The sequence below is a fragment of the Astyanax mexicanus genome, chromosome 17 (assembly GCF_023375975.1).
Source record: "Astyanax mexicanus isolate ESR-SI-001 chromosome 17, AstMex3_surface, whole genome shotgun sequence".
NCBI lineage: Eukaryota > Metazoa > Chordata > Actinopteri > Characiformes > Acestrorhamphidae > Astyanax > Astyanax mexicanus.
Window position 1 is genome coordinate 22,043,149 of NC_064424.1, and position 26,735 is coordinate 22,069,883.

Consider the following 26,735-nt stretch of genomic DNA (forward strand, 5'->3'; position numbering starts at 1 on the left):
AGTCTATGAATGAGTTGAGTTTTTAAACCAATGAAATAGTAACTTGGCCCTTCCACTGCACTGGGAGAAGCAGTAGTATTAGAGCCATTGAGGCAAAATAAGAGGTAATTTTTACTAATGTTATGTGACTTGGAACACTTTTTAATCACGTTTTCCCACTGTTTAGGGATAGTTCATGAAATGAAAAGCACAGTATTAAATATAAAATATTACACATAGGTTTTCAATCCAATGTAAATAAAATATACAGCTCTGTAAAAAAAATGAAGAGACCACTTTTCTGAACCAGTTTCTCTAATTTTGTTATTTATAGGCATATGTTTGAGTAAAATGAACATTGTTGTTTTATTCTGTAAACTACAGACAACGCTTCTCCCAAATTTCAAATAAAAATATTGTAATTTAGAGCATTTATTTGCAGAAAATAAAGCAATAGAGCAATTATTTGCATCTTGGCATGTTGGCTCCTCCACCAGTCTTACATACTGCTTTTGGATAACTTTATGCCACTCTCCGTGGCAAGCAGTTCAGCTTGGTTTGATAGATTGTGATCATCCATCTTCCTCTAGATTATATTCCAGAGGTTTTCAATTTGGTAAAATCAAAGAAACTCATAATTTTTAAGTGATCTTTTTTCCAGAGATGTGTATATATTTTTTTTAGTTAATTGGATGTATTTTCTATATAGTAAAATATTAGAGTCTTCTTTTCTGTGCATCACAGACAGAAAACACCATTCATACAGGATGGAAAAAGGGTTAGTAAACTTCCTTTTTAAAACCAGAAGGTGGCGCTCTTTATCAATAGTATAGTTTTGCTCTGCAGTGAAGGAGATAAAAGCGGTGCTGAAAAAATTGGTTATTTTTTTGTTTTGTTTAAACAAAAGAAAAATCTGAAATCTCTCTGAGATCTGAACTGTAGAGGAGGGCCCATAAACACGGCCAGGGCGCATGCGCGCAGCCGCACTGATGCTGAGTGGCAGCGCGAGGCTCCTGCGAAAGTTTGCGGGTGTTTCTCTCTCCGCCCAGAGAGCGAGAATTTCCCTGTACACACACACACACACACACACAAAGAAAAGCGCGAGACCAGGGGAGGAGACAGGGCGCGTGGAGCTGCACGAGGTTCATAGAGCAATACAGGAGCGCGAGATGACTTTCTAATCTACAGCACGAGGAGTGAGGTAGGATAAATAAACACACGCACACTTGCGGAATAACGGTTCGCCTACAATAATAATAATAAACGCAACACGCCTCGCGCTGTAGCGCACACGCGCGCGGGCTGCAGAACTTTAAAGATTACACACAAGTAACTCCACGCTGTACTCGCTTAGTGCGCGTGACTAACTGTATGCTCTTCGTAAGTGCGCGTGGACACAGAGCGCTTTTTTTGTCTTTAGTTCTAGTTCTTTATAGGTTTCTTGTGTATTGTGGGGTGGAGTGTGCGCGCGCGCGGTGCCTGCAGCAGTGGGGTAAACAGGGAAATCACCGCCCAGTCCAGAGCAGACTGCTCGCGCAGCGGTGCAGCGGTCACGAGCGTGAATGAGTGTAGAGCTGAACGGTAGTTCAGTAATAGAACATAATAGAGAAGTAGGGAAATACAGTATTAGAGGAGTAAGGCAGAGTAGACTAATAGGGTAATACAGCAGTAGAGTAGTAGGCATAATAGAGCAGTAGGCTAATACAGTAGTAGAATAGTACAGTAGTAGAGTCATACAGTAGTGGCCATAATAAATTAGTAGAGTAATACAGTATAAAAGGAGTAGGGCATAGTACACTAATAGGGTAATGCAGCAGCATAAGTTCAGTAGTATATGGCATATGAGACTAATAGGGTAATACAGTAGTAGAATATTACGGTAAAAGAGTAGTAGAGTAATGCAGTAATAGAGGAGTAAGGCATATGAGACTAATAGGGTAATACAGTAGTAGAGTAGTAAGGTAAAACAGTAGTAGAGTAAAATAGTTGTAGAGTAGTAGGGTAATACAGTATAAGGGGATTAGGTTATAGTACACTAATGCAGTAATACAGTAGAATTGGGGCATAAATAATAGAGTAATAGGGTATTACAGTAGTAAAATAGTACAGTAGTTCAGTAATATAGTGGTAGGATTTAAAAGAAGAGTAAAGTAATACAGTAATAAAGGAGTAGGGCACATGAGACTAATAAAGTAATACGGTAGTAGAGTAGTGGGCATAATAGAGTAGTAGGGTAGTAGAAGTAGTAGAATAGTAAAGTAGTTCAATAGTATAGTGGTAGGATTTAATAGAGGAGTAATGTAATACCGTATTAGAGGAGCAGGGCATATGAGACTGATAGAGTAATACAGTAGTAGAGTAGTACAGTAGTAAAGTCATACAGTAGTGGGCATGATAAATTACTTTTAATACAGTATAAGAGGAGTAGGGCATAGTAAACTAATAGGGTAATAAAGTAGTAGAGTCATTTAGTATTAGAGTAGTGGGCATAATAGAATAGTAGAGTTATATCGTTGTAGAGTAGTAGGCATAATAGAGTAACAGAATAATACAGTAGTAGAGTCAAACAGTAGTGGGCAGTAAAAGAGTAGTAGAGTAGTACAGTATAAGAGTAATAGGGCATAGTAGACTAATAGGGTAATACAGTAGTAGAGTAGTAGAGTAATATAGTTGTAGAGTAGTTAGCATAATAGAGGAGTAGGCTAATGCAATAGTAGAATATTACAGTAGTTCAGTAGTGGTAGGATTTAATAGTGGAGTAAAGTAATACAGTGATAGGGGAGTAGGGTGTAGGAGACTGATAGGGTAATACAGTAGTAGAGTAGTACAGTAGTAAAGTCATACAGTAGTGGGCATAATAAAAATAGTAGTGTAATGCAGTATAAGGGAAGGAGGGCATAGTAGACCAATAGAGTGATACATTAGTAGAGTTATACAGCAGTAGAGTAGTGGCATTAATAGAGTAGTAGAGTAATACAGTAGTAGAGGAGTAGAGTATAAGCATAGTAGTGCATAATAGATGAGTAGTATGGTAGATATTATATGATAGTGGGGTGATATATTAAGGTTGTAGTATAATACAGTAGCATAGTATTAGGGCATAACAGAGTAGTAAATTAGTAGAGTTGTATGGTATAATGAAATAATACAATGGTAGAGTATTGTAGGGTAGGGTAGAATGTAATAATGCACAGTAAATTAGAGTAGTACCATAGTTCAGAAGTAGGGTAGAATAAAGGAGTAGAGTAGGAGGGCTCAGTAAAGTACAGTAGTAGAGTAGCACAGAAGAATTAAGAAGAATGTTACAGTAGAGTAATACAGTAGTAAAATAGTAGAATATAATAGAGTAGTAAGGTAAATTATACTATAGTAGAGTATGGTAGATTAGTACACACTACACAGTAGTAGAGTAATACAGTAGTGTAATATTGTAGAGTAGAGTGTAGTGGCTTACCATAGTATTAGAAATATATAGTATAGTAGTTTAGTTGGTTTGTGGGATTAGGGGGAAGTTTTTGCTTGGGTCCAGAGTTTAGTGGTTTGCCGGTGTGCAAATATGAAAATACTCAGCATCACCAGAATTCTGATCACCGGCCCTGCCCCCCTTACTTGAAAGCAATTCATTCTCTCTATAAAAGAGCCTCAAGCTTTAGACTTGTTGCGAAGTCTCAGTTTCCATTTATTAAATTTTAAGCACTGAGCATTACTTAAGCCTGTGTTTATTTGTCTTTCTTGCCTTTGCTTGATTATTTGGACTGTGTTAAGCTTGTGAACAAAGATCTGTCTGCACATGTATCCAGCTTAATTTCCTCTTTGTGGTGGCAGTAATAATTTAGAAATGTAAATTCTCTAACAAGAGGCGGGGTTATAGGTAGGATAAGAGGTGGAGTAAGAGTATCTACACATTTTGAGTAATTTAAAGTTGGTTGCTATGTGGTTTGTAGAGAGCTAGAGGGTTGTTGTGGTTTATATGGTATCCCTGTTGATTGCTATGAAGTTGTTAGACAGTTTCCGTGCTGTTTCTGGTGGTTGCTGCGCTGTTGCTAAGTGGTTATCAGTGGCTGATTATGCAGCGTAGTGTGGTTTTACTGTAGCCGTGTTTCACTCGTGTCACTCTCGCGTCACTCTCGTGTCGCTCTTGCGTCGCTCTCGCGACTTTCTTCTCTCAGTGGGTGTATCTGAGAATCTGACTGATCTAATCTTTGATCCTTAGACCACAGTGTTTTATTCTAGATGTGTGTCTTTAGTAGGTAAACCTTATTTAAGAGTGTGTGTGTGTATGTGTGTGTGTGTGCAATGCCTGCAGCGTGAGTCACTGCTGACCAACTCATCCAAGAAAACCAGAGAAAGAGAAGTGGGTGGAGAGACTGGATTTTTTTTTATAGTCTGAATCATAACAAATATACTGCTTCCTCCTTCTGCCACACACACACACAATCTCTCTGTGTGTTCACTGTGTGTGTGCATGTGTGTGTAAACGTCAGTAGGCCTGCCTCAGATCAGAGTAGATAATTTAATAAGATAAATAATTAAATATACAATGTCGAACAATACAAGATCGGTTGTTTCTTCTGAAAGTAAGGGTATTGGAAAGAGTTTACTCTATTTAATTTGAGTAACTGCCTTTGTTTCTATTAGATGTTTGCAAGCATCCAGTGATAGGAGTGTTAATGAGGTCAGGGTAATGGTTGATCCGCACCCCACCTCACCCTTAGATCTCAATTTATGTTTAAAGTATTGGTTACTGGCCATCATTCCAGAGAACACATTTTTAATTCTCCACAGCTCAATGCTGGGGGGCTTTGTACCTATTTAGCATTGTGTACCCACATATACCCACAACTGGCATTGGGCATTATGCCTTCAGGTTTATGTTTATCTGCTCCAGAGTCCTATCCTTTTGGCAGAACTTCACCACACGGAGGAGACAGGCTGTGTGTGTACATTTGCACATATGTGTCAGCAATGGGTGCATCCTTATGTAGCTGAATGAATTCTTTTGAATGCTGAAGATCATCTTCATCATTGGTGAATTACTGACAGTCCAGTGTTTGTTAACAGCATTAGCCTAGCATCTTCTGTTGGTAACTAGAAAAGAGCACAGCAGAACTGATTGACTGAATCTGTGATTAGTGATCGATCATGATTATCAGATTTTTCTCTGAACGTTTATGGCTCTGAAAGGGTGGGCGGGGTTTGGTTGTTTAAAGTATAAAGATGGATTATCAGTTATTGATTAGTTTTTTAATAGTGAAGGTCAGTCAAGAGGACAGTTAAGAGTCACAGCAGTGTTCTCTGTTTCAGCAGTTACAATGACTGAAAGGAGGAAGTGTGTATGTGTGTGTGTGTGTGTGGGGGGTTGTGGGTTTGTTTCCTTTCATCATATTTTTGCAGGTGTGTGTTTATTTAGGTGTGTGTGTGTGGTGTGACGCACTGCAAAACCTTTCTGCAGAATACTAAATGAAGAGTGAAATTAAATGATGTCACACACACACACACACACACAGAAAAAAAAAACATACTCACATCCGAAATACCCAGAATACCACTGCAGGCGGACATACACACACATACACACACGCACACACACACACACACAACACATGGACCACACTCTCTGTGCTGCACTTCTATTCTGCGCTCTGCAGAATGCTAAGTTCCTAGAACTGCGTTTGTGTGTGCGCTTGTGTGTGTGTGTGTGTGTGGTATTCTTGGTAATTTAGATGTGTGTGTTTGCGGACAACGACACCAGATAAAGTTTCCATCAGAGCTGAGATGAAAGAGAGCCGTGTTTGTTTGAGTGTGTTCAGACTGAGTGTGAAGAACTGACCAGTAGAACATAAAAGTGCTCCAAAATGACTTGGAAGTTATAATTTGCATGTAGTATATAATTCTAGCTCATGCTTCTTAAATGGAATTTAATGATTGCTTACTAAAGATATTTTAATGATAGTAAAATGATACGAGTAAAATTGGGACAAACTGTATAATGGAAAGGAGGCTCTAATACCGTTTAGGACACTCTAGTCTGTATACAAGATAAGATAGAGTAAGGCATTAAGACATACAGGTTCTATGAGGCATTATGTGGCACATTTGCCCACAGGTGTTGCATCCAGGCTAGTAGATCCTGCACATTGTTTGTTTTTTAAAACTATGTCCCAACTGGTCCCATAAATGCTTAATTATCGATAGGTCTGGCAACCAGACAGGCCAAGAAAGTGTTGCAATCTGGTAGAGACATTACTGGTAAGCACTTGCTGTGTGTGGGCGAGCATTATCCTGCTGAAAAATGCCAATTGGAAGCCCTGCATTGAGAGTCAACACTTGTGGCTGCAGGATGTGTGCATACCGCACATACTGCTAAGCTGTTAGTGTCCCTCATAAGGTGTGAGCAACTGTTGTATCATCAATAGCTTCTTAGATCATCACAGCGGCAGATCTGATCCCAAACGGAACCTGGATTCATAAATAAATAAAATTTAAGTAAAGTAAAGTAAAATCGAACGCAAGATTTTGTTCCATCTGTAAAACTGAATCAGTACATCCCTAATAATAATTAATACATTGATTGTACTGGATATTTTTCTGTTATCTTATGTGGTAAATGGATGCTGCATTCAGGCAGTAACTATGTGTATGTGTGTGTGTTACAGGTTTGGTGGGCCATGATGGAGGGACAGCACAACCAGCAGGACCCAAATGAAAACAACACACTTTCTGTACATGACAACCAGGTCAGACACGCACACAAACACATACACAGAAACACACTGTAAATAATAGTCTATGGGGCTCCAGGTAATTTAGCAGACTAAGGCGATTGCTAGTTTAAATGCTGGTTTATACTGCTTGCCATCAGCAGCTGGAGTCTGAGAGAAAACAATTGGCCCTGCTTTCTCTGGGTGGGTAGATGGTGCTGTCTCCCTACATCATTCAGTGTGATGTTGTTCAGCACAGGTGTCTGTTAGCTGATGTATCAGAGCTGGGAGTCCGACACTTTCCTCAGAGCGCGATGGCTTCCCAGTAATGTAAAAGATTCAGTCAAATGAGATCCTGATGTATGTTGTATCACACTCAATATTCAATGGATAATAAAAATAAAGGAAAATGAGTCAAAGTTTAAGGGGAAAAAACGACATCCAAACGGTGAGGCTTCAGAGTTCTGACTAATGCAAAATAACCAGACTGTATTTCCTCAGACTGCATACCTCAGCCTCCCACAGTCTCCCCCAGTATAAACTTCAGTTTGTTCTGGCCAAGTCTTTTTTATGCGCAAACTCAACGGACCTCATCACCCACCGTTTTACCAATCACAAATTAGTGGTGTATAGATTTAGGTCGATTAAAGCTCAATACATGCTCAATGAATTTTTACCTATGGTTACATATGAATCACTCAAAAGAATTAACAAGAGATCATCAAGTAAACTGGACAACATATTAATCATTCTAAATGTTGTATAAGATAAAATACTGATTATTTACTCAATCAAGAATAACTATAGGACAAACTCTGTATTAGCCTCTTTCAGATGCTACAGTACATCAGAACCAGAATAAAAAGAGGCAGTGACTGGCCCATATGTCTCAAAGGAGGCATGTGCTGGTCTTCACTTTCCTAGTGTTGGGCCCCTTAGAAATAAAGGGAGTCCAAATGAGTGGGTCTGCTAGTTGGCCATGCAAGTTGGGGGGAAATTTGAAATCATTTTTAATATCAGTTGTAGCGGTCACTTTAAGTGCCTTATATGGCACTTGCGCACTAGAATGAGAGAGTTGTGATGTGAACCGATATGGACGCATGGTGGTTAGTTCCAGGTTGTTGCCTAAATGTTCTACCTACTGTGTTATCCTGGATTGTGATGGATGAACTGTGGGTGCTCCCCAGCCCAATAAATGTCTGCTGTGTGTGTCCCTATGGAGGGCAGGGCAAGTAGCTATCCACCCATTGCCATCTCTCCCCACTAGGGATCATTTGCTCACCGGCCCAGCCATTACACAGTCTGCCTGTCTCATATCACATGCTCATAGTGCTCCTCACTTGAAAGGGGGAAAACACGCCAGAGTAAAACACATAAAACACACCTCCAAGATTTAAACACACAAAAACACATTAATTCATCCGGTGTGATACTTTATTTGCTATGTGTTGTCAGTGCTTTCAACTCGGCCCCACCAATTTATAAATCAGCTTTATTTTTCTTAGATTTATTGCTTATTAATGCTTAACTTTGTGAGCACAGTGTTTGTAAATGGTCAACAATTGTGTGGAACCTCAGAAACCCTTTTCCCTTTTGTGATGTGATTGTAAAACTGAGAACCTGTTTAACAGTTTCTGGGTTTAGATATGATTCCTCACACTCCTTTGATTCTTACAGATGTACTGCAGTGCACTGTCCAACTTCCGCATTGAGAAGAAGATCGGTCGTGGGCAGTTTAGCGAAGTTTACAGAGCCACGTATCTACTGGAGAACCAGCAGGTGGCATTGAAGAAAGTGCAGGTATGACTGTAAGACTAACTGTAATACTGTAACACTGCAGGGGGCGCTGTGCTGAAAATCTAAAGCAAAAATGTCATTTAGGGGTCCAAATCTTGACATTGTTTGTTTAGTTGGATTCAGGTTCCAGGCTTATTACAACAAAAATAGAAATGGGCAATTATGATTATTAAAACTCATCAGCAATGATAGTCTTTGCCTCAGATGAGTCTCATTCAGCTCATTAGTGTTTGGAACCCTTTTTGTAAAATGCCAAAAAGTGGAAGTGATACAAAACTGATAAAAACAAATGAGTTCTGTTCTGATTGGCTTTTCCAAGTCAACCGTTTGAAACATGTTCCTAACTTTGCTGTGTGTATAAAAACATTTGTGTGTGTGTGTGTGTGTGTGCATTGTTAGATCTTTGAGATGATGGATGCTAAATCTCGTCAGGACTGCATCAAGGAGATTGACCTGCTGAAGGTTAGTGCTGTGTGAGAAAGGGGAGTGTGTGTTAGTGTCAGTGACACTGTGGGGGATCTGGATTTTCCACTTTTAGTGGGTGAAAAATCCTGTCTGACTATAGTAGGGGAGTGAGTAAGGGTGGTGATGTTAGTGTAATCTAATCTAATCTAATGTGTGTGTGTGTGTGTGTCTTTCTGAGTGCAGCAGTTGAATCATCCAAATGTAATAAAGTATTTGGACTCCTTTATTGAAGACAATGAACTGAACATTGTGCTGGAGCTTGCTGATGCTGGAGACCTGTCCCACATGATAAAGGTGCGTTCACATGATAAAGTTGTGTGTACGTTTGTGTAGCTTCCTTCAGGCTGGACAAGCTACTGAATGTATGGAAAGATGTTCGGTTTGCTTTTGGCTGCTAATTATGAGTGTTTAGTGCAGACCACCGTGTGGCGCTGTGATCTTAAAACAGAATTATGTAACATTTTTATCTTAAAACATTTAGAAACATGGTGATTTTTTCTGATTCCCACTCCAGACCAGAATGTTGCTACTGCAATTTAGAACTTTGGTGGAGCTGCAGGAGACCTTTCTCTAGAAATACATAATGCTGTGTAATATTATAAAGTGTCATATTAGTGTTAAATCCTGTAATATAACTCCTCAGTCCACATGCTTCTTTCACTTTCAGTGATGGTTCTGTATATTTCAGCTTGTCCAGAAATGCATGTGTAAACCATGTGCCATGTGCATAATTTTGTCTGATTCCCACTATGTGTGTCCTACAACTTTATGTTTTTTGCGATTTCCTTAGATGGTTTGATTGATTTGATTTGTACCTGCTTTAAATCCTTCCTGGATTTGTTAACACTTGCATTGTTGTGTGGTTTGACCTTAACCAGATATGTTCTTGATACTTAAGATACATTAAGTAACTACATGTAAACAGTTTGCGTGTGTGTGTGCAGTACTTTAAGAAGAAGCGGAGGTTGATTCCTGAAAGGACGATATGGAAGTACTTTGTGCAGCTATGCAGTGCAGTTGAGCACATGCACTCCCGCAGAGTCATGCACCGAGGTACACACACACACACCCACACACTTACACACACACACACACACACTTAGACTTACTGTATCTAATCACAGTCAGATGATTCACTATGTAGTAAACACTGTCTAGTGGACAAGTAACTGGATTTTCCATGCAGAATAGGAAATGTGTTAACAAGACGATATTTATCTATCTAAATTGTGATTCTGTATGCTAGGTGATATAACAATCGAGTACTAAACAGTGGAGTCCTATACAGCCAACTAGTGGGCGGCGTTTAAACACAAAACTCATTTGAGCAACTGTCTGGCAGTTTGATCTTTAAATGTAATCTTTTAATCGAATTTTGAAATGTTACTATGTTATGATACTTTTAATTTTTAATATCAATACAGTATTGCAAAACAAAATATTGAAATACAGTATGATATATATTTTTTCACACCCCAAGTTCTGAGCACAGTGAGTGTTTTATATTAGTGTGTTTGTTTTGTTCTGCAGAAGCTGAAAACTTGCAACTGATCATTAACTGTCTGTGTTTGTCTGTCTGTCTATCTGTCAGATATCAAGCCAGCTAATGTGTTCATCACTGCAACTGGAGTGGTCAAATTGGGAGATCTGGGTTTGGGACGCTTCTTTAGCTCCAAAACCACAGTCGTACACTCATTAGGTAAATACACACACAGTATGCTTATACATATATATTGAAGTGCTACATTGTAATGAATTAATTCTGCATGTTAAATTTTAGTTCAATACAGAACCTTGATTTACCATGGAACACCTTCAGAGGTTTTTGCCATCTATGTCTTGATGGGCCAGAACTGATTTGGTGGCATGAAAGAGACATAGACAGTATTAGTTATGTGTTTTAATGTTAAAGCTGGTTATTGTGTACAGCTCTAGGCTTTCTAAAGCAAAATTAATTAGGCAGTCTCAACAAAGCTTAATGGTTAAACCGAATATAGTCCATATTGTCATTTACTTCTATGCACTTGTTTTTAGTTTGCAATTTAGTTTACTGTTTGCTGAAAATGTACATAGATAGGGCTACAGCACGGCAGTGGATCTCTAAGTGAAAGTGGTGCCCCCTGGAGATTATTGAGGGGACTACATCCAGGGCACTCATTCAGAGTCGGATCATTTATGAAAAATGCTTATAAAATAAAAACTCAGTTTTTCTTATATTTACTTTTGACTTTTGATTCATTGCAGACAATATAAACTCAAGGTTTTTCAAGCTTAATTTCATTTGTTATTATACATCCATTCCTGGACTAGTATTGAGGTAAAGAAAAGAAACAACAGGCCTAATCCAAATACTCATGATCTCCAATTCCTCAGGCTTCACTCAGTATCTGTACCTGACTTCTGTGATGCAGGTGGTTACACTAGCATTAATGAAAAAGTGCACAACAACCAGAATATACAGGAAGTACCTTGAATCAACACAACACAAGGGATAACCATGAATTCTGGCTTTTCAGAATTGGCTGATTTGGTGTTGTAGTTTAAACAGTTAATTAGTTTACAGAAACAAATGACACAGTTATTAAGTGAGTCATTAAGAAAGGGTGAGTGTGTTTGTGCACAGCATGTTTGTCTTTCTGAAAGCTGTGTGTGAAACTTCTCTCTTAGTGGGAACCCCCTACTACATGTCTCCTGAGAGGATCCATGAGAATGGCTACAACTTCAAATCAGACATATGGTCTCTGGGCTGTTTGCTGTATGAGGTGCTTGTTTGATCCATTCCCTATCTATTTGTAATGTGTGTGTTTATTTAGTATATTTAGTATACGATACAATAGACAACGAATGTGCAACATAGAACTATGACACTACAATTAATACAGCAGAAAAGATACAGTTTACCAGACAGGACAGTGCATAACGGATACAGTACAAACGAAATGTGCATGTTGAGTTGTCACATATAGCTCACACAGGGGTTGGACAGTGAAACTAAAACACCTGTCATTTTAGTGTGGGAGGTTTCGTGGCTAAATTGGAGCAGCCTGGGGGCCAATCTTCATTAATTGCACATTGCACCAGTAAGAGCAGAGTGTGAAGGTTCAGTTTTTCAGGGTAAGAGCAAAGTTTTGCTCAAAATATTGCAATGCACACAACATTATGGGTGACACACCAGAGTTCAAAAGAGGACAAATTGTTGGTGCACGTCTTGCTGGCGCATCTGTGACCAAGACAGCAAGTCTTTGTGATGTATCAAGAGCCACGGTATCCAGGGTAATGTCAGCATACCACCGAGAAGGACGAACCACATCCAACAGGATTGTGCCCAAATCCTGCCCAAATCACAGCAGAATTTAATGTGCACCTCAACTCTCCTGTTTCCACCAGAACTGTTCGTCGGGACAATAAATTATTGTGGTCTAAAACCAGGTGTTTCAGTTTCATTGTCCAACCCCTGTATACGACCACAGCAGTTACTGACTGTGCCCCAGCGAACACAGCAAGGTCTATAAAGACCTGGTGTTTGGTGTGGAAGAAGCTGACTGACCCACACAAAGCCCTGACCTCAACCCCAACAAACACATTTGGGATAAACTAGAATGGAGAGTGTGAGTCAGATTTCATCCAACATCAGTGTCATGACTCACAAATGCTCTTCTAGATGAATGGCCAAATCGTCCCACAGACTTCCCAAAAGATTCAAAGCTTTTACAGCTGGAAATGGGAACAAACTCCCCTTTTATTAATGTGTGTAGGATTTATATGGGATGTCATGAAAGCTCCTATAGGTGTCCCACACTTGTCTATGATATGTACTGCTTTAAAACTTGTAAAAACTTTGAAAATATGTGAAATCTGTTGTAGTGCGTTGTGATTGTTTTCACAATTTTTTTTAATTGTTTATTTTTTTTAATATCACAATAATTTTTTTAATAATTTAATATTTTTATTTCATGTGTGCGTGTGTGTTAGATGGCGGCACTGCAGAGCCCGTTCTACAGTGATCAGATGAACCTGCTGTCACTCTGCCAGAAGATTGAACAGTGTGACTATCCTCCTCTACCTCCAGAACATTTCTCTGAGAAGGTACACACACACACACACACAATTACACACACACAATCACATACAGTGTAGACACCGGCAGACACCGAAGGGGGTAGGGGATAATCAGCTGCCCCCCTTGGTGCCCCCGTAGTTAAAGGTGTCCTTCCGCTAAAATTCACGTTTTTCTTGTTCTTTGTGAAATACATTAGGTCACTCTGAGTTGTATATGCATGCTGCAAATAAAACTGTCCTTCGACCACCATTGTCTGCAGTAGCTAAGAAAAGAAAATCAACAAACAAGTCGATCAGGAAAAGATCTACGTCAACCCATGAGTTCACTGAGACTCTGTCAGCTAGCTTAACAGCTTTACAGCTCTGTTTACATCAGCTAGTTTACATTAGCTATCTTGTGTAAGTAACTGTAGGTTGAAATTGGATCTCCGGTTGATTCCGCGTTTACAGAGACCTTAAAAAAACACTACGACTATGGGGCTTCGTCGTGATGAAACTGCCCAAGCATTGATTCACCAAGAGTTTAGTAGCATTAGTTTAGCTGAATAAAACGTTATCAATGTCGTGGGGGAGTGTGGCAGGGAGGCAGGTTGCGTTCTCTGCTGCATGTATGAATATTCATGAGAAAGAGCCCAAATCCTGTCATCCTTCAGAGACCAGTAATTCAGTTAAATAAACAGCTCACATGACATTCATTCATACTAGAGACCGCAACTAGACATTTTAAAATGAATGAAAAAACAATGGAATAAGACTTTTAAGAGAACATTGACCAACTGCCTTCTAGAACGGCAAAAAAGTGACCTATTGGGCTAGGGTGTCCCTTCTTGCAGCAAATTATGATGATGTGATGCTGAATAGGGTTATTGTACAGGTAAGAAAACTTGATGAAGTACCTGGATGGATGCTCCACTAATGAATACAGTGCCCCATCAGTAGATTTAATGTAATATGTAAAATATACATATAAGTGTCCTCACAATGAGAAAACTGTTTCATTTTAAAAGACAAAGTAAGTTGTCAAAATCAACATTTTCCCATTGTTAAACTTCTAAGCATCTTTTCCATCCATTAATATTTTCAAGGTCTTCTCATGTTTTTACCCCTGCCATTCAAACAGTGTAAAACTCTATACAGACTTGCTAACAGGAGGGCGGGAACACAAACCAAAGCAAAGGCGGGAGGGGCGGAGACACAGACCAAAACATGACCATGTGTGTAGCTGGCACACAGACAGCAAAAATAAACAAAACCATTCAGAGCATACACACAGGGGCGGAGCTAACGAATAACAAGTTCAGACATGGAGATGGCAAATGGGTGTCTGGGTTTTAAATGATACCGTGTGTAGAGATCTAATGTAACTCTGTGTGTGTCTGTATGTAGCTGAGAAGTTTGGTCAGCATGTGCATCAACCCAGACGCAGATGAGCGTCCGGACATCGTCTTCGTTCTTCAGTTCTCCAAACAGATGCAGCTGTGGACGGCCAGCACCTGAAACTCTCTTCTGAAAATACACACACGCACAACGAATAAATACACTCCTGCCCTGCGCTGAAGATGAGGAGGAAGAAAAGTGTGTGAACTGTGGACTCATGTTTCAGACTCTGTAACTGAAGAACTGCTGTAAAACTGCACTGATATAAACACACACACACACAAACACACACACTTACTTTAGGAACAAGCTAATCAATGATAATGGCAAATCCAGGTATATAGAGGTGGACTTGCCACCTCTGAAGGTACACTATATGGACAAAAGTATTGGGACATCTGCTCATTTGTAGTTTCTTCTAAAATGCATAATGCATTCATCAGAAAGAGTGTCCAAAAAAAAAACATTTGGACATATAGTGTACTAAATGCTTCTTCAGGAAACATTTACATTTTCACTTACTGAACGTTTAATATTTCTGTTCTTGTTTAGTGAGGGATCAGTAGAAGCTGATTCAGCAGATCAGCTTTTTTTTTCTGTTTCTGAAACAGACCTTCGGTATACCTACAAAATATCTCAAAATAATGCTGTATTATTCTTAATAATTACTTACAGTCTCAACATGTAATTAAATTTAAGTTATTATTTTTTTTAAGTATTTTAAAAACAATATCATTATTGTTGATAAATTCACATTTTTATTTCTCAAATAATGACTGATTGACAAAAAAATGTGGCTCAATGTGGCTCAGATCTGATTTTTTAAGGCTGTGTAAATGTGCCATTTTTTTTTTTATTTCTCTGTTACATTGCAGTTCTTTCTTGACCTTCCTGGTTGGGAACTTTAATAACCTACAGTAGCTGCAACATCCCTTTACCGGATGTGGCATAGGGATGCCATAAGGATCTGCCTACCTGCCCAACCATATCTCATCTTGTATCTAGCCTAGAGGCAGATCAACAGGGTACTAGAGCCCCTTTTAGTGTCTTTTTAGCCCCTTTTAAACTTTCGCCAATAAACGCATCCTTTTGCTCTAATATTGTATACATTTACATTCATATTGTTGTATTACAATAACTTTCTTTTGTCAGTGAGCGTATTTTCTCAAATGTGTGAAATTCAGATTTAGTTAATCAAACCTTTGTATTAAAATAATGTAATCCATAAAAATAAGGACTAAAAATAATAACTAAAAATAATATTTAAAAAAAAAAGCAGAGAACTTATTTCGAGACACTAAAACAACTGTTTTATTAAACTTATTAGTTATTTGAAGACAGATAATGTAAAAAAAAGTGCTGCCATATCAGAACTCAAAACTTTGACTATTATGGGTGTGATGTTTTCTAACTGTTGATTTCAAATGGGGGAAAAAAATCCATATTTAAAATGTATTTCTCAATTTTGTCACTGTCTGCAATGTATGAAAATGTATTAAACAGAAAACAAAAATGTTTCTGTTAAAATTACATGGTAAATGTATTTTTACACATAATATGAAGCTGGTTAAGGAATATATTTTTTAATAAATATCTTTTAAAATACGTGTTTAAATTCCTGGGGTAAAAAAAAAAAAAATATATTATATATATATATATATATATATATATATATATATATATATATATGGCATATGAAATAGACCAACAGCATCTTTACTGTGTATCTGTACCTTCAAAACTTGTTTCCATATTAAATGTGTATTTGCTAATACCTGACTAAGATATGCTATATATCTGTGCTAATATTGCCTCATTTACTTAGTAATAAATATAATTGAATTATTACTTGCTCAGATTCAGATAGTAATAATCCTATATAAAGACAGCTAGAACAATCTTCTGGAGCAGATTCTTACATTCTAGACAAGAATGTACCAGTTTTTACATTTCAAAAAACCACAACAGCTTCTCTTCACAACACATTTTATTGTAAACACTGGAAAAAAAACATCTCCATACATGAGAGACACAAAAGAACAGGGTCAGGGTGAAGGAGATATAGGTCAGAGCTGTCTGTTCAGGATGTGTCCATGGTCTGCACACTCTCCTCCATCAGCTCCAGCTGGAGAGGGATCACCAACTTCGACAGAACACCTGTGGTTCCACTCTTGTACTTGTAGTCGCCGGTTCTGTAGAAAGAAAAACATGCACACATCATTAGAGAGCTTTAGAATAAGTGATCAGAACACTAGTATGTGTGTCTACAGCACAGAGAACAGACACATCACCTCTGATTGGAGAGCAGTAAAAACAATGTTAGAACATCTGTTAGAAGGTTAGTAAGAGCTGCAATTGCACCCCTGCAGAATTCCAGACTAACCTTCAAATCGATACCTGGTGCACGCAGTTTCATGGCAAATTCATGATAGATGCTAACAGTAGTGATGTCCCCGATCCCTATCCACATAATTTTTCGAAGGATCGAAATCATGTGGAAAAGATCTGGATCACTGATTTACCAAAAATGTATCGTTATGTTGTTACTATAGACTGCTACTTGTACGTATTGAATACTTGTGCTGTAACGCTGATGAAGTCTCTCTCTGTCTCTCTCTCTCTCTCTCTCTCTCTCTCTCGCACGCACAAACTTGCACAATTGAGTCAGTAAGTGATTAAAATATTCTAATTTAAAAACTATTAAAATTACCCTGATATACTATAATCCAGTTAAAAAGTCTAGTCTAAATCAAGTCTGCCGAGGTTAACCACAATACAGTATTATTACTGTCTTCCTCCCAAAAACACATAACTATCAGCATTTTAAAAATATGAATCATGACCTTAATTATGATATCACATTTCTGTTTGTTTATTTATTTATTTAAGAAAAAGATGCATATAAATAAAAATTTATTAAATAAAAAGCTCATGACTTGGTATCAGCAGATACTCCAAATCAAATGACTGAGACAATCTGAGGGAACAAAAAGGTGATCGGGAAATGTGATGTGATCCCCAGCTAATAGGATAAACACAGTAATGTGTGGGGGCAGAAGACTATGTGGAGCAGAAGACTAGGTCTGGAATTTGTGTTAGGAAAGGTTAAGAACAAGCATGAGTCTCAATGCTGACTAAAGAACTAAAGAAAAACAGCACTCAAAAACACACACTCGTTTACTCACGCTGCAGCTCCATTAGGCTTATCAACACTTAAAGCAGAACAAGCAGTGAAGATTCAGTCAGAACACACACCGTAACCCAGCCTTCACACAGACACCAGTTTAAGTAGACAACGTTTAGCATAACAAAAACATGGACATGCCAAAAGTTAGGAAAATAATCCATCCCATTTAAATTAAATCCCATGACTTACTGCCATGTACCATTGAAGCTAAAAAAAAAACTGCACTGACCTGCTTGTCTGTTTGCACAAACAATTAAAGCCAGATATTGCCAGTCACAATTATTACCTCCCACTGCACTGTCCACTGTGGGTGGTAATACCTTATATGATGTATTTCCTTTATAAAAGACGGAGTGCAGGGATTCTCACTGAGTTTTTGGCAGCAGTATGACTACATTTTAACTCTAAATCTACATATGACTTTACCTGCAATAATGGCTAACGTTACTAAACCTTAAAAAGCTACAGGCGGCAAATCCATGTCTAGAAAGTAAAATTCCACCACAGCGTTTTCTTACTTTATGTTGCAAAAGAGGCTGCAGGTTTTTATTCCAGCCAAGCAGAAGTAGCTGCTTAAACACAAGCTAATAGACATTTTACTGAAATAAAACCCATTTGATCTGTTCATTTAAAGCAGACAGAAGATCTGAAAACGATCGACTCACCTCACACCCTTCTTGTTGGCCTCGTCGTGAGGTCTCAGGTAATCCACCTTTCCTTTAGTGATCACACACAGATCGATGTTGCTGCCCGAGCCCAGGTCATTGAAGATACCGGCTGCTATCGCGTCACGCACCAGACGCTTGGCATCTTCTTCCTGATTCACAAACACATGCACACACAAAAAATCAGCATCTCAATGGTTTACTGTTACTAGGAAAAAAAGAAAGGAAGAAAAGAAAGATAGAGAAAGATAACGAGAGAGAGAGAGAGAGAACCAGACAGAAACACATATATAGATATAAAATAGAAAGCCATATCTATGAGCGAGAGAGAGAGAAAGAAAGAGAGAGAAGTGAGAGAGAAACCCACCTCCATGTCAGGTTTGTAGCGGTCTTCAAACACAGCCATAGCAGCCAGGGATCCAGAGCCTGATGACCACACAATCACACACAATAATCACTCAACTTGAAGCAAAGGTTCTCTAGCTAAGGACTCATTTGCTAAAAGTTGATAGAACTGAAAGGGTTCTGCTGCTTTTATTTCTGATTATCTGTTTAGAGACATTTAAAGGTCAACTCAAACAGCAAAACTCAACATCTTAATCTTCAAAATCCAGTAAAAGTAAACACATGCACAACTCTGCAATAATTACAAAAAGATAATCAAACAAGACAAAAAAACAAAAACAAAAAAACACAACAGACCCTTTACCCATAAAACTGTAAGAAGTATCTACACCTTTGTTTACTTTTATTAGTGTTAATTTTTAGTTATACTGGAGATGTTTTGGTTTATCAAATATGGACAGAGACAGATGTGTTTTCACTGCTATAATGTGTCTCAAATGTGGCTCAGATAAATCCTGAAGTGGTTTTAATATATTGTGTTTAAATGCTTCTTGGGTGCGTTTACACTTGGGTGCATGTTTATGTGGCTTGACCTTATCCAGAAATAATCCTGACACTTAAGAGGCAGGAAGTGACCAGGTGAAAATGGGGTATAAAAACCAATTTCTAAATAATACACCTTTTGTGTGTGTGTGTGTGTGTGTGTGTGTGTGTGTGTGTGTAGCAACACAACTTACCCATGGTAACATAGGGTAGCTTGTCTGTTGAGCCATGTGGATAAATGCTGTACAGGTGTGGCCCATTGCAATCAACTCCACCCAACACCAGTGCTGCTCCAATGTAGCCCTGATACCTACAAACACACAATAAATACAAAATTTAAATATGCCACTGGACCAATGAGGAAAAAGCAAAGATGCCAAGTTCAGGCCCAGAAAGTAAAACTCTACCCTGTGTTTTCTTCAAACTGCCTGAATGGCTCAGCTGTAGCAGACATTAATTTTAGGAGAAAATTTTAAATATAAGCTGTAGGGGTGCAGGAAAAAAACTGTTTCGAGCTCGAATCGCAAATCTAACACTGAACGATTCAGAATCGATTTTCATTTTCAAAAAATCTATTTTTTTGGGTGAAGCTACTGTCGCAGTTAAAAAGCTCCGCGCCACAGGTGAGCTTCGTGGTACAGTTTAAAAGCTCTGCGGTACAGTTTAAAAAGCTCCGCGGTACAGTTTAAAAAGCTGTTGAAAAGTGTTTTCCAGTTTTAACAATGTCTTCCTTTTAGAAATGAATTCAGGATTAGTTAACCTTGCTAGAAATTAGCCATTCATTATTATGGCACTGTCACTATGTTGCAAAAAGATTTAATACAGTAAGGAACCTAAGTTTATTGTTTTAAATAAATTTGTGTAAAATTTGTTTACATTGTCCTTTTATCTTTTTATCTCCTCACATAATTTAAACAAAATTTATAGGCCATTTGATTTGAAAAATCGTTCCAGAATCGAAAATCGTTTCTGAATCAAATCGTAACCCCAAAAATCGGAATCGAATCGAATCGCCAGATACTGAGAGATTCGCACCCCTAATAAGCTGATGTAAAAAAAAAAAATCACTGAAGGTACCTGAAAAGCATCTGTTTAAGCATGCGGCAAGCGGTGGCCACTCTTGGGAGGCGGTTGGTGGAGAGAGAATGCAGCTCAAGGTTAGAGGAGATCAGCTGAGTGGTCATCTCAGTGTCTGCTGCTGTCCCAGCTCCACAACAACTGTAGACACACATACATACACACAACACAATGACTATACAATACAATGACTTATTATCCACTTTATGCATTGTATGAACCAAAGTATTGGGATATTAACTCATTCATCGTTTCTTCTGAAATCAATGGTATTCTTTTAGGAAACTACATTGATAAACTGATTTTATTCAAAAACAAGACAGTTAGTAAAATCAGAATCTTGAATGATAGTCACCCTCCTCACCCACATCTCCGTAAGTTATCCCAAAAGTACTGAATGAAGCACAATCTTTCCCTTGTATTCCACACCTGGCATTATTTATGGTGCCAAGAATTACACGATTATCTGCTTCAGAGTGTCTTATTCTTTTGACAATAAAGGGAGTTGGGCTAAGTTGTGTGTTTGTGTTTATTTGCACATTCATTAGGAGGCAGTATCCAGAAACATCTGAACATTTAGTAATTATTGCAGACTAATCCTTACCCACATCACATAGAAAATATTGTATTTTTATATACAGTACAGATTCATATCAATACTCACTAAACGTTAGGAGAGATGTAGTGTATCTTAGAGCAGTTCTTATCAGCTACAACCATTCCTTCAGTCGCTCTGGTGTCAGCTCCCAGCACCACTCCATCCTAAAAGAAAGGGAGAGTCGGTTATTCTGCATTTACAATTTTTAAACATTGAACATTTAGTATTAATTCATATAATACTGGCAAAAATATTTAATATAGATAGTTTTAATAGGAGTTGAATTTTTTAACTGTCGTAACATTTTGTAACTGTCCGTTCCACCTTAAACGGTGCTGTAATTCCATTCTAGAGGGCCTGAGTCTGCAGCACCATTTAAGGTGGAATGGAAAATTGAAACTTAAAGCACCGATTTTCAACAACACTGCTTTTAAACGCAAAGGAAATACATTTAATTTTGAAATACTGCTGTTGGACATACTTGTTTTGCTATATATTTCATTACAAAAAAAAAAAAGAAACATTTTCCTTCATAACAGGTTTTAACAGTGATATCAGCTCACATTAAAGCGATTTTCATAAAATTTCAGGGACCTATCTTTTGAATTTTTTGAAAACGCATTTAAAATATTGCAGGCCTGTGGAAAGCAATAAAAATGTTTTAGACCATCATTCAATTTAAAAAAAATCCTTAATTAAAAACATCACTATTGGCTCATGCCTTTATTTATGCTATTCTCCCTCTCCAGGCTGTTCCTGTAAATAAGAATATGTTCCTGATTAATTGATGCCTGGTTAAAGCAATAATAATATAAAGCAAAATAATAAAAGAATAAAAGGGGCTCCATGTTACGCTCAGACTTAATTTATATTTATTTAGCATTATGTCAGTCATGCCATCAAAAAACAAACAAAACGAACATGAATGAACAACTATGAAAGATTACCTTGTACACAACCCCACAGATAGTGGTGCCAGTTTTGCGAGCTCCTGGTAGACTGCATCCCACCTTTGCAACGTCCCTTTCTAGTAAAGCATTCCTGAAGAACGACACAAATACAATGACAGTTTCAGATAAATCAGTGTGCATATTAAGGATTTACAAAGATGCGTATGTTACCTGTATGTTTAAATAATAAATGCACATGTTTAAATAATTGTAGCACATTACTGACACCAGCTGGACAAAAGATGAAGAATTTACATCTGTTTCAGGGTTGTTTTAGCCAAATTTATCCTTTTAATTATTTCAGATCATGTTAAGGTTTGTAAAGTACCAGTAGTAAAGCTAGTTAGTCGAATACAACATAGTTGAATTTGCATTGGCATGTTTTGTGTGATTGTGTATTAAAAAAAATAAACATTCATTAAGCTGCTATTTTATAGATGCCGATGCTATTCTTTACATAATGCCATTTAAGCCTGAAAAGATACCACAAATGCTAGTAAAAACATATCTAGTCAAACCAAAAATTGACAATATTTACCTTTGCATATCCTAATGCACAACTATTAGTCAAAAGTACAGTAGAATTAGTTTTTTTTGTATTCGTCATAATTTATTCATGTGGACCTTGACTTTTTACTATTCAAAATTAAGTGTTATATCCTATCTGTACGTATTATATTATACTTATTATAAGTATTACAAATACCTGCAACTGGAGTTCCTACTAGTGAAAAAATAATTATAGATAAAAGTGGATGAGAGCAAAATTTCATGTAAATCATAAGTAACATCACCAAAATCAAATGTATAGTTTTATAAGTCTATAAATTTGATGTGATTACTCGTAAATATTTGATATCTGAAAAGACCATTTATATAAACTACATTACAGAGATTTGTAATTACTTTCTGATGTAATGTTGCATCCATGATTAGCAATCATTTAGTTTAGTTCATATAAAAAGAGCTAAATATATTTTTAATATAGATTCATAATAGTTTTTGAATAAGTTTGGCTCATTTTGTAACTGTCCGTTCCACCTTAAATGGTGTAGTAATTCCATTATAGCGGCACGGAGACTGCGGCACCATTTAAGGTGGAACGAAAAATTCTAACTTAAAACACCAGTTTTAATAACACTGCCTTCAAACCCAAAGAAATAAACAGAAATTTAAGATAGTGTGGTCGTACATTATTTTTTTGTCTTTTTACATTAAAAAACTAGATAAAGATTTTCCTTCATAACGAGATTAAACGGACTTTTTAGCTTATTGTTAAAGATTACGGTTCAGTAGTCTGTTGCCGGCCTGACTTTAATAAAGAAAATGTATTTGTTGGTCATTGAATTAGCTTTTAAAAATACAATTTATTATTTTTTTTCCGCCACGCTTGCTAATTAAATTATAAACTATTACTACTAATTCCCGGCGTTTCAGCGTTATTGTGAACTAGAGTCACTTGCGTTAGTTAGGTTAGCTAGTCTAATGACTAAGCTGGAGACCGGCTATCACCCAAAACCCGCTTAAAACTCCGGGAAAAAAATTAAACACACAAATTACTAAAACAAATTAAACAGAGACATAATTTAATTCAGTGTTTTTTACATAAAAACGAACCACGTGTTTGTAATCACAGTAAAATGTACCGGAGAAATCTCCTGAGTCATTCCCGCAGGCCGGTTAGCCGTGGCTAACGGACTCAGTCTAACACCCCATAACTGAACAGCGACTTAAATTAAATTATTTTACCCAAACCGAACCGGTAAAACTCCCGAAACACGAACAGAGACTCTAACCGAGCCCGTTTTCCTCACCTCTTACAGTTCTCGAAACTGAAACCGCCGAACTGAGGCTGGCACACGGAGAGCGTCGCCATGTTTTCGCTGCACTGAGACGCTGTTTCCGGGAAGTGAAGCTCTACAGCGGCCTGGGTCTGGAGCCTCTCCCCCGGCCAGAGGCAGCACGGCCCGCAGGGAGGGGTTGCCAGGTCCACCATAACAGTCCAGCACAAAGGGCGGCGAAACCCTCCCAACTTATGCTTGTTACAGCGCAGAATCTCATTAACCCACATTTACCGGGTGTGGCAACCCCTATTTCTTGTTAATCATTAAGCTGATTAATTAGTTCTTATATGTTTTACCATTGAATTAAGTGATCTATTGTTATTTTCACGTCAAATTAAAGATAATTTGTCACATAAACACACACACTTCACATAGTACACAATCATATACACTTATTCATACACAACTAGCCGTGAAATGTTTTAATTAGTGCCCGATCACATGAAACATTAACTCCAACAAAAGCGGGATAAGCTATTTTTATTTATTTTTATTTCAAAAGAAACAATGTACGAGCAGCTGCCCCAATAATTGTGTGCATATAGTGTACATAAATGTGAAAGCACTGTGTATAAAGTACAGATAAGCATGGTTAAGTGTAATGTGCGAAAGTGACTGTTCCACATCACCATTTTGATCTGCTTTTTTTAATGTATGAAGCAGCGTATTAATAATTTGGCTAGGATAAGCCAACATACTGTTCTTCATAATCTTTTTTTCTATTCACCTACCACAGCTCCTACCACAGCTTTTGTCTAGAAACACAGAATTTTTACAGGGTCATCAGACCTATAGCCGATTAGGTTGCTTGTGCTTTTTTTTTGGAAGGATATGTTTTCATACAGCAAATGTTTTTAGGCTTGGAGATTTTTCCATTGGGAGCCATTAAAAATTGTCCACAAACTGTTGTCAAGAATTCAAACAACTATACTGATCATATTATTTTAGCCAGAACCCCAACATTTGGTTCACATGTAGAACTGGTACAGCCGTTTCAGATAATATGCTTGATCTGATACCATTTACAGTTTTTATTAAAAAAAATCGTACTAATTTTCCCCATAGACATAAATGGTAGGGTAAACAGCATAGCAATCACTCTTGATACTTTTCAGACATAAAGCTTAGCAACCATTTAAACGTCATTAGAGCACTTTTCAAAGTCCACAAACTTTCCCTTTCTAATTTACTACTGTTATAATACATTTGATGTACCCAAAATGTCCCGTGGCAGTTTTGTATTTTTATTAGTCTTCTAGATTGTTTATCATTCAGACTTCCAGGGTTTAGGGTTCAGTGTCCTACAATTCAGTGCCCCAAATTAGTTTTTTTTTAGACATATCTTACTGCTAAAGTCAAGGGTAGGCTGCAGTCAGCAGTATGATGTGGAGCAAAATATGTACTTATTACTATTAACACTAACTCTAACAGTGCCTGATATTTTCCTTCTTACTTGCATTATTTTAGAAACAGTATTAAACTGTTCATTTGATCAGTAACAGACATAAAAGAGTGGAGAATTGTTGAACATTGCGTGAAATAAGAGAATATGGACACTAGAGGGCAGCACTATCTCAATAAAAATAAAGTGTGCACTTCATGCACCACTTAAAGAAGCCCAAAGTAAACAAGATAAATGCTGCATTAATAGCCCACAATTAGTATGGACTTAATCAAATGATGTTCGTTTTATGTAAAATTGTATATGTTTAAACATTACTCCACTTTGAACATTTGCAGCCACAAATACAACTAATAATAATAATAATAATAATAATAATAATAATAATAATAATAATAATAATAATAATAATAATAATAATAATAATAATTGAGGTTAGTCGGTTGTCATTTGCAGCTTCATTGGCACCGTCTGTCACTGTCAGTGTATAGTTATTCATTCCTGGCTACCATATGAATACTATATATACTATACTACTATACTATATATTCTAATAAATTGTCCAACCTTGATGTTATCCAGGCTGTAAAAGCAGGCACCCTTTTCTGTGTTGGATGTATGCTGTACTGTATAGAGCTGAATACTGCCAAAATAAATGAAATGAAAACACTAAAATGAAAATGTGAATAACCCTTTTGCGCTTTCTTTTTCCAAACATTTAATTTTCCAAATTAAAATGAAAAAGACTTTTTGACTTCAGCCACGTTCTGGAACCTCACATCTTCAAGAATCTACAGCCTCTTCTGTGGCAAAAGAGACAGTTCAAAGTAGGTTTCTTAGTTAGCTAGCTAAGCTAGATAGCATTAGCTAATCTATGTTAACAAGGCCACTTTATCTCAAGCGTCCACATTTTAGTGTATGGGATCATCATTTTAGTGTAGTACTGTTAATGCACTAAGCAATTTTTTTTGGATTAGAGATTTTATAGCTAGTTTTAGCTAATTTATCAGTCACATTTTGTACTTTTCTTTGCAATTTTTCCTTTATGTAACCTATTTAATCCTATTTTTTCCGAGACATGAAAATGTGCAAATCGTGTGTCATTAGTAATCGTCTGAAATAATCAGTTGTCAAGTAGGTGAAGAAGTGAGTTCTATGGTGGGTCACAATTGTGACTGGTGGGATAATGTATATTTACTTTACATGTTCTTTCAATGCAGTTGTCAAAAGTCTTGCAATGTTCCTGCTGTAAAATTCAGCTTCAGACCATATTTTGCTGGTAGATGGTTTTAGATGGTTTAAGTTGGTCCTGCTACTGCAGGAGGTCGTGGCGGCACTGGAGCGAGGGCAAGCCACTGGGTTACAGCAAGCAATGGTGTACAGTGAACCGAGGCTCGGTTCTAGTGAACCGCAGCCTCAGTCTCAGACACGTTCAGGAACCTTGCACAGAATCTGCAAATCATGGCTGCAAATGTTCATGAGCCCTATATCGGGTCATCAATTCGAAATTTACTGCAGTGTCAGAAGTGCTTACATAAGATACAATTGATGTTGTGTATAATGCATTCATCTTTGGTCTTATTCTGTTAATCTGCAGATTGTTCCCATTTTAAATTTCATTTAAAATCATTTGGCTGAGGGCCAGGTAAAGTTTATAGCTAAGTGTATCCAATACACTCCAACAAAGAGTATGCAGATGCTCCAATTGGAGAATATTTGTACGGCATCCTCCCATCCTCATGAGTT

The 26,735-nt window shown here is 37.5% G+C and overlaps 2 protein-coding genes across 3 annotated transcripts; one reads left to right on the forward strand and one right to left on the reverse strand.

The window, feature by feature from the left end:
* Positions 1-1,018: 1,018 nt before the first annotated feature.
* nek6 (NIMA-related kinase 6) lies at positions 1,019-15,983 on the forward strand. The gene is made up of 10 exons (XM_015605243.3): positions 1,019-1,180; positions 6,636-6,716; positions 8,358-8,480; positions 8,877-8,939; positions 9,126-9,236; positions 9,887-9,995; positions 10,534-10,641; positions 11,610-11,704; positions 12,915-13,028; positions 14,388-15,983. Exons 2-10 carry the CDS (start codon positions 6,648-6,650, stop codon positions 14,496-14,498), a joined length of 903 nt encoding a protein of 300 aa, XP_015460729.3. The 5' UTR covers positions 1,019-1,180; positions 6,636-6,647; the 3' UTR covers positions 14,499-15,983.
* A 364-nt stretch (positions 15,984-16,347) lies between these two features.
* On the reverse strand, positions 16,348-23,754 carry psmb7 (proteasome 20S subunit beta 7). Of its 2 annotated transcripts, none has more exons than XM_007247002.3 (8): positions 23,558-23,754; positions 21,741-21,834; positions 20,860-20,957; positions 20,196-20,336; positions 19,313-19,428; positions 18,598-18,656; positions 18,231-18,382; positions 16,348-16,570 (listed from the first exon to the last, which is right to left on the reverse strand). In XM_007247002.3, exons 1-8 carry the CDS (start codon positions 23,737-23,739, stop codon positions 16,459-16,461), a joined length of 954 nt encoding a protein of 317 aa, XP_007247064.1. In that variant the 5' UTR covers positions 23,740-23,754; the 3' UTR covers positions 16,348-16,458. The 2 variants fall into 2 exon arrangements, with proteins under 2 accessions (XP_007247064.1, XP_049322601.1); XM_049466644.1 differs by lacking the exon at positions 16,348-16,570 and adding an exon at positions 17,545-17,590.
* Between the last annotated feature and the right edge of the window lie 2,981 nt (positions 23,755-26,735).

What these genes read in the sequence shown, in the direction of transcription:
- nek6 (XM_015605243.3), top strand. Translation starts at nt 6,648, where the DNA reads ATGATGGAGGGACAGCACAACCAGCAGGACCCAAATGAAAACAACACA. An exon ending in TGGCATTGAAGAAAGTGCAG is followed by an intron (nt 8,481 to 8,876) that starts GTATGACTGTAA and finishes GTGCATTGTTAG; the next exon opens with ATCTTTGAGATGATGGATGC. An exon ending in CACAGTCGTACACTCATTAG is followed by an intron (nt 10,642 to 11,609) that starts GTAAATACACAC and finishes CTTCTCTCTTAG; the next exon opens with TGGGAACCCCCTACTACATG.
- psmb7 (XM_007247002.3), bottom strand. Translation starts at nt 23,739, where the DNA reads ATGGTGGACCTGGCAACCCCTCCCTGCGGGCCGTGCTGCCTCTGGCCG. An exon ending in TACATCTCTCCTAACGTTTA is followed by an intron (nt 20,337 to 20,859) that starts GTGAGTATTGAT and finishes GTGTGTCTACAG; the next exon opens with TTGTTGTGGAGCTGGGACAG. An exon ending in GCTACCCTATGTTACCATGG is followed by an intron (nt 18,657 to 19,312) that starts GTAAGTTGTGTT and finishes TGTGGTCATCAG; the next exon opens with GCTCTGGATCCCTGGCTGCT.